At 39.6% G+C, this 8,488-nt stretch overlaps 1 protein-coding gene across 1 annotated transcript; it reads left to right on the top strand.

Moving 5' to 3' along the window:
* Positions 1–265: 265 nt before the first annotated feature.
* Positions 266–1,609, top strand: adra2c (adrenoceptor alpha 2C). The gene has a single exon (XM_026303798.1). The coding sequence runs from the start codon at positions 266–268 to the stop codon at positions 1,607–1,609; it is 1,344 nt and encodes a 447-aa protein (XP_026159583.1).
* The last annotated feature ends 6,879 nt before the right edge of the window (positions 1,610–8,488 follow it).

Below are 8,488 nucleotides of genomic sequence, written 5' to 3'. Positions count from 1 at the left end.
CTGCACGCTTTTGGAACAAGGACTTAAAAGACTTTACATGTTGCGACCTCTCTCCCCCTCTCTCTTTCGCTGTTTTTTCCCCTAAGGATAGACTTATATGCAGGATGTGGAAGATTGCAGGTGAGGAGAAAAGAAAAATGCCATTTGATGTAGCTTTCTGTAATGAAATGTGCGCTGAAGAGCTAATGGTCTATTTCCCCATATTATTTCTACACGTTTTGAATTTTTTTTAAAAAGTCTAAGGTTGACTACAAACAGGCTCAAAATGGATTTCTTAAATAGCTCCGGTCTGGAGGACGGGATAACGGCAGATAATGTCTCCTCTAATTCTACCGGTCCACCAGTCCAGTACACCCAGCTCGCTATCTGTGCTTTGGCTGGACTTGTCAGCTTTCTCATTTTGTTTACAATAGTCGGAAACGTCTTGGTTGTCATCGCCGTTTTAACGAGCAGAGCTCTGAAGCCACCTCAGAACCTTTTTCTTGTCTCCCTGGCCAGTGCGGACATACTGGTGGCCACCCTGGTCATGCCATTTTCTCTGGCAAATGAACTTATGGGATACTGGTTTTTTGGCAAAATTTGGTGTGACATTTATCTGGCTCTGGACGTTTTATTCTGCACCTCTTCTATTGTCCATCTGTGTGCTATTAGTTTGGACAGATACTGGTCAGTGACACAGGCGGTAGAGTACAACTTGAAGAGAACACCTAAAAGAGTTAAGGGAATGATTGTGGTGGTCTGGTTGATCTCCGCCGTCATCTCCTTCCCACCACTTATATCAATGGACAGGAGCAGCAATGAGGCCAGTCCCCAGTGCATGCTGAATGATGAGACCTGGTACATCCTCTACTCCAGCATTGGATCATTTTTTGCCCCCTGTGTTATCATGATCTTGGTCTATATCCGGATCTACCAGGTAGCAAAGACCAGGACCAGAACAATGTCAGAGAAGAAGAGGGATGTGGACTCACCACTGGAGAATGGGATGGACCAAGCTGAACCAAGCAGAGGTGGGTCATTAAAGTCAAACAGGGGCGGGAGCATGAAAAACCAGGAACGCGAGAATGGGCACTGCCAGGAGCAGGCAGTTCAATCTCCTCTACCAAACGAGCCAAAACATACAGACCATGATGACGACTTTGAAGACAGCAGCTCATCAGATGAGAAACCTAAAAAAGGGTCCTCCAAACATCCACACGATAGCAGAAAAGACAGGAAGTCCAGTAGAAAGAGCAGCTCTGCCTCTAAATACTCCAGCAGGAAGTCACGTGCTAGTTCCAAATCCATTGACCTGTTCTCATCTCGTCGTAAACGCAGGAGCACCGTCAATCGGAAGAAAGTCTCTGCTGCTCGTGAGAAACGCTTCACCTTCGTCCTTGCCGTCGTCATGGGTGTATTTGTTGTGTGCTGGTTCCCGTTTTTTTTCTCCTACAGCCTGTATGGAATCTGCCGGGAGCCGTGCAAGATCCCTGGGACTCTTTTCAAGTTCTTTTTCTGGATTGGCTACTGTAACAGCTCACTAAACCCGGTCATCTACACCATCTTCAACCAGGACTTTCGCAGAGCTTTCCAGAAAATCCTCTGTAAGTCATGGAAACGCTCTTTCTGAGGGGGGTCCTGCATGGCTGGTCTTCTAATTGACACTTTACCTTGCAGACATAAATGTGAACTGTTCTGAGCTGTGGGATAAAGTGCTGGTCCAAGGCACTTTTATACTTTTACTTACAGGGATTGCACTTGAAATGAAGGGGTGCCTAACGGATCAAAGGATTGAGCCAAGGTACAGAAAAGGGGTTTAAAATACAAGAGTAAGCTCTTTAATAACATTCACTGAAGAGGCATTCATCTAACGTCCTTCAGGCTGCTTCTGGGCTCTGATGTGGGCTTCAGTTTATTCCCCTTGATGACTTCTTCTCACTTCATTTAAATACAATAAACTGACTCAAATGTTACTGTGATGCATGCACGCCACAGTGACTGCGCTTAGATGAACCGCACAGGAGGAAAAGGGTTTACAGACACTTGATCTCCAATGTGACCTCATTCACTGAATATAATGCGAAGGCCTTGACAATCTCCACACAATTCTCGTTTGTGCCGTTTGACAGTGGTATCTATCTTCTCTCTGTCTCTCACCAAGTTTTCCTCTACCTTTCTATCACCGTCACATTCACAACACGTGGACCAATGGGACGAAGGGGCTTCTTGCTTACTGTTTCAGTAGCAAAACTGTTTCATTAACAACAACAAACAAGACCTATTCTGAAAAAACTACAAAATTGTATTTCTGCTTCAGTGTTCTTTGTGGGGCTCATAATAAACTGGAAATTGCTGTGGAAACTTTTCATCAGCACATGTGTTTTTTTGCGAACTTGGACTGGTCTGGATAAGATGGCATGTACTGTACTGCACAGTATAGTGGCACCATGGGCACTTTCTTCCCCCTAGGCATGAGTTTCCAACTTCCTCTCCCCTCTGAGAAAATAGATGGAATATAGAAGTACTGCTGGGGCAGATGGGCACCCACCGAGTTTTTCGCTGTGTAGCTATATGTGTGCGTGTGGTGTGTTTCTGTACATGTGAAAGAGAAAGAGGACAATGTGTATTACATGTGGAAATGTGTTGTGATAAAGTGAGACAGAGAATTTATTTCATCTTATCCCAACTGCCAGTTAGTGACTGCCTGTTTGCGTGTGTGTGTGTGTGTGTGTGTGTGTGTGTGTGTGTGCGTGTGTAAGCTTGCTTTGTCAAATGGTCGGATTCTGTCAGACCAAGTAACTTTCTACTCTCCTCTATCCTGTTCAATATTATTTTCTCTCACTTATATCCACAAAAAGCACTCAGCTACGCTAAAAAAACGAAACCCCACTATTGCTCTGTTTTAATGTCTGCTGCTCACACACACAAAAACACACACACACATTGTTATTATATAGACACAGATATAAAAATGACTTATATGGACAATATTTTCATCTTTAGATTCAAGCAGTAATAGCCAGAAGGGCTAATGCTTTATTATTGTGTAAATAACTGAAGACAGTACATATTGTGTGGTGCCTCATAATCACACATGTATTCGTGTGATAAAACTGTTTGTTTAATGAACAATGCTCTGAAAGATTTTCATGGTACACCAACCTCTGTCCTTTTCTAAAAGAGTCTAAAAAAGTCTTTCCGTCTCTGCTTTGAGCACATTCTTAAGATCAAATAAAGATATTACTTCATGTTATCTGAAGACTGCATGAGTGCATTCTTCTTTAGGTTTAATATATTTATGCTTTTTACTGCTGTGCCACTGTTTGTTTATTATGCTGATGCAGTCACTAGTGTGACTCAGAACATATGACTAATGATCTTTTTAAAGTGCAGTCATTTTGAGCTAGCTAATGTGGTAAACTGTTGCTGATTCTTGAGCATTACGGTGAAGAATAATTTACAGTGCTCATATTTTGGTTAAAGTCCATATGAGGATATGTTTAGAACAGGCTGTAAATTCTAGGTTATGTGAAATATTTAGTGATTTGTAATAAATCAGACATTTACATGTTGCCTGCATGGGAAACATTTCAGTCATATGTTTTTCTGGTTTAAAATTCACGATAGGAAACAACATCTTGATGGCAAGTCCTGCAAAAACCTATTAACCAACCCTACCAGGGATACATGTATTTTTTGCAATGCTTCTGCAGTTGACAGATGTACATGGAAAGAGTGTGGAGTATTTACACTAATTTGAAAAAACAGAAATGTGTAATAGAAAAGTGTATTTGTCACAATTACCAGCATCCTTCCTGCTGTGATAGGCAGACTGCACTAGACCCAAGATTAGACTAGACTAGTCAGTGGTAGCATTTGACCTAAATATGCTCCGACTGAGTGCACAAAAACCATATAGACAGAAATGCCTTTACTAGTAAAAACGGATTAAGCCTAAACATTAACAATTCAAGAGATTCTATGACTGGTACAGAAACATATTCAACAGTATCAACTTTCATGTTAAGTATTTAAGAAAACACGTCAAACAAGACTCAAGTCTATTCAAATAAACAGATTTGGAAAAAGATGAGTGGGACAGCAGATTGGGAACCATTGTATTACATCATCATCCATCCCCATACCACTTAGTCCAATTCAGGGCCACTGCAGCCAATCCCAGTTGACATTGGGCATGAGGTACAAATGGGACTCAAACCCAGAATCCTCTTTGCGTGAGGAGACAGTGCTACTGCCATGTTGCCCTGCTACACCATCAGTAAGTGATAAAAACAATAACTGATGGAAGTTATTTATAGAATAAGAATTATTCACCTCAGATTACATAGAATACATGAAACTGGTACTGATTGTTGTCTAGTTGTTATTCTTCCTGTCGCCACTTTTTTTTGATAATAAGAACTGACTCTCTGTTGTCTACCTCATTTTAATGCTGTTGTATGCCAGTTGTAATTGTGAAATTCCTACTTTTTTTATTGTAGCTTGTGGCACAGATAAAAAATAAAAGTTTGAGGGACTTAAACAGTTTCAAGTAAATTAGACTGGAAAGAGCTTTGATTTGATTGTGCACACTGTAAAATGTATCTGTGCGACTATTCTGTAAATGAGGCTCAGATAACTTTGCTGAGCTCCTTCTTCGACAAGGTGAGGAGAGAAAGCAAGACTTCAGTGATCTCACTATGTGATCAAAGTCAGCATCAGAATCAAAGTTTCACAAGGGATCTGTAGGATTGTTAGTGACTTCTTTCTCTCTCCCTGCATGTCTTCCACCACATCACTGAAAACGTTGTTTCAAAAACAGAAATCTTGTACTGTATTTTTGTTATTTGATTCGCTTTAGCACAGATGTCCACTGTTATTTGAATGAAACTATTTTCTCCTGTTCAAAGACAATCCTGGCTCTACTGCTGAGATCATGTGCTGTGGCTCATTGAGGGTTGAAACTGCATCCTACTGCATCATTTAGTATATTCCCTGTAACTCATGTGTGCTGACCACACTGTATTTGTATGCTGCATGATTCCCAAGAGTGCTATCACGGAGGCAGTTAGTTATCTTGTAACTTCTCTGCATGTGTCCATCTATTGCAGGTCTGATATGATAGAGAAAATCCTTCTAAAATGAAAGTGTTAGAGGCTTACCTGCACTAAGTATGAGCACTGGTCAGTCCATAAGGGAGAGGTCAGCAGCCTCAGCTTTTACTCATAGGTGGATGTGTGCATATGTGGATGTGTAACTGCACAGTTATGTGTGTGTTTGCCAGAGACTCTCCTATCCAAACAGAGGTGAGATTTGGGTGAGCATTTACCAGGAAGGCTGGACAATTTACGCTGATCTAGACATGGCTTATTACATACCCCATTGGCCTGTCTCATGTTTGTTTTTTTATCCCCTGAAAGCAGACTAGCGTCACCTCCATGACCAAGCACAATGGATTCTACCATTACTTGCTGCCTCTCCCTTATCAAAATGTTTATCGCTTGGTGTGTCAGTGAGTCCCATCCTCATGCTGCTGCTGCTTTGGTCTTTGAAAAGTTTCCCAAGCTTAAGGGGCCCAAAAAGGAGAACTGAATACATGTTTTCTTCATAAGCATGTATATTAACTTCATTTAACTTACAAATGAACCCTTTTGCTCTCCTGACAATACGTAAGCTTAAAATGTTTGCTACTCAGTTGAGACAAGTAATCAATGATAAAAAAGGAAAATATATCTATGATTGAACAGCATCATGCCATAAATCTTTAACATCCATAATGATGTTGCCTTCCTGTCTAGTAGGCATCAATGATGTCTTCAGCTCAGCTTGCCCTCTCAAATCCCCCATCTTCTCTGTCTTCATCACTCGTCATCACTAATTTCAGCAGATCTGCCTGATTGCCCAGTGGGTGTGGAGTGGTAAATCAGGCCAGATTTCATGTTTATAAAGTATGTTGCAGTAAATACCCAGAAAATGTCCTAATGCCAGATTCTGTGAGACATTGGTAAATGTCTGAATGTCTGAATTTTGAGGAGGACATGAAGAAATTCCTTTTTTGAAAATATCTGAGGTTCAGAGTTGAGGATCAGAAGCATGGGAAAAAATGATTGACAATGTCGCTCCAGTTTTCTGTGCCTGCCTGCTTGTCTCTTCTGGTAATTCCCACAGTGCCTCCTACACCAACTTTTCCCCTGTGTATGATCTCAGATCCTGTACAATTTGAACTATAGCAGGTTTTCTCTCACCACTGCACCACACCCTATTCAGACATTGTCTCCTCTACTGGTAACCTCCATCTCTATCTTTATTACGATTTTGTGGAGACCCAGTGTTTTTTGATCAACAACATTAAGAAACATAGCAACAAGAGAGGCTCTCTTTTACACAGTAGGCACATAAACATACATACAGTGAGTAACCACTATTACTACATGTAAGTACAAATAGAAATACATTATATGTAACTACATGGAGAACAAAACCAAAAATATGACTGTTATTTCTCCCAACACCAATGTAAACAATGCTTTTGTACACACACATCTGATCATATGACTTATTTTAGTTGCATGTAGTGACAAACCTAGACAATTGGCAGTTCTTCTTAGATGTACAGAGTATTATAACATCTTTCATTGTTTTGAATTGTGGGTCTGCAACTATTCTGTTGAGGTTTACTCTCATCCAGAGATAGGTCTAAACATTTTTAATAGGGTGCCAGACTGGGGCACCTTTGGAAAATGAATTAAAAGAAACTATATTTACAGGCTATTCCCTGCTTTCAGGAAATAATATTAATATTAATACATATAATTATTAACATATATTAATGAAATTGTAAGTGAATGTTAAATGCAAATACTTAATGTATTCAGCTATGAAATTATATCAATAATAGTTTATGAGTCCAAATAGTCATAAACAATAATCCAAAGTGTTATAAAACAATTTTTTAATTTATAAAGGTGGAAATCTCATTCTAACTGATGTGGAAATAAAAACCAACCAGTCTGTATGAACTCACTTAGTTGCAGTAGTGGGATTTATTTCTCATTTCTATGTTTATTAGTCAAGTTGTCCTATGCACATTTCTGTAGGGTTTTAATGGTGGTTGGGTCTAGAGAGAATTTGAGTTTAACAATGAACATGTAGTGGCGTCCAACGTCATTTCAGCTGAATTTAACCTTCAGGAAACACAGACTCTTCTGTAGGGGTAAAAACACAAATACCTGTCCGATAATTCAACAGCTACAGTAACTAAAGATATTAATTAACCAGTGGACATTTTGTTTGCTTTAATTAAAAACAGCTCTAATTGAGCACAGGATTTCTGAGGATAGTTGCTATTCTATTTCATTTCAGAAGCTACAAACCTGTGTACTATTTTGCCAAAACAGACTGAAGGTAAAGGATTGTTACATTCTGCTGTGTCAGAAGTGCAAGCATCACGCACAATCCATTTATCAGACCTCCTAAATCGCATTAAAGGTTATATGGATGCCAAGATCTAACCTAGAAGTAGCCCAACCCATCACCTCATCGCTTTTTCCTTCTATTAGTATCCGAATGACAGGTACTCTAGTGACAAATCAAGGTCAGACCCACTTTTCAAAAGACTGCATTGTTTCACAGTCTTTGTGTTCCCGAAGAAACCTTGTTTCACTGCACTATGTACTGTGTTTACTGTACATACTGTACTTCGATTGACTTGAATGAAACTCAGATTATAATCCTGTTATACTGACAAACACTGGTCCAAATGAACAGCAGTGACACACTAGTTTATATTTATTATGTGTAATATGTAATGACATGGTAACCAACAAGAAGCAGGATGAGCTTGTTGAGCACTACCAGTGAAGTCTGTTTAACACTGATGTTCATCAAATTATCTTAACCAATAGAGGAATGAACATTGGATAACTCACAAATCAATGGATCAACTGTTGCTCCAGACCTAGGAGCTGATTAGCGTAACTTAGGATAAAGACTGGATGCAATCGATCAATTCTTAAATCAATCTCTGTGTCCTTTTATTTCTTCGCTCAGTTTCACGTTAAGCATTATACCTAGCAACACCTATAAATATTAAAAATGAACATATCACATTTGTTTATCACAAAAATAGAAATGTTTTCTGGCAAGAAATCTTGTAATGGGTAACACTAAGTAACATGACAACTTGTTTTTACTGTACATCTGTTTGTCTACCAGAAACATATTTTCATTTGCTGTTTCAAAGATGTGTATTTTCAAGAGAGGCAGGTTAACAGTTTCCCCAGGCAGGCCTCAAAGCTCCAGTGCCATACTTATAGCACAGCCTGGCAGGAATCTCCTCATCTAACTCTCAGAAAGAAAGTGTGTGTATTTTTTCAAAATGTTAAACAACTCATTTACGAATTGAGGATAGTCCCAAATCACCTAAATGTGCAAAAAATGTCCCCATTCTGAAGTAGAAACATACACAGTGCAAATGACTCAAGGCTCTGAGCACCGCAGATGTGAAACA

Source organism: Mastacembelus armatus, chromosome 1, assembly GCF_900324485.2.
Source record: "Mastacembelus armatus chromosome 1, fMasArm1.2, whole genome shotgun sequence".
NCBI lineage: Eukaryota > Metazoa > Chordata > Actinopteri > Synbranchiformes > Mastacembelidae > Mastacembelus > Mastacembelus armatus.
Note: the sequence above shows the minus strand (reverse complement) of the source record. Positions and strands in the feature narration are given on the sequence as shown.

Coding starts and splice junctions, on each gene's coding strand:
- adra2c (XM_026303798.1), top strand. CDS start 266: ATGGATTTCTTAAATAGCTCCGGTCTGGAGGACGGGATAACGGCAGAT.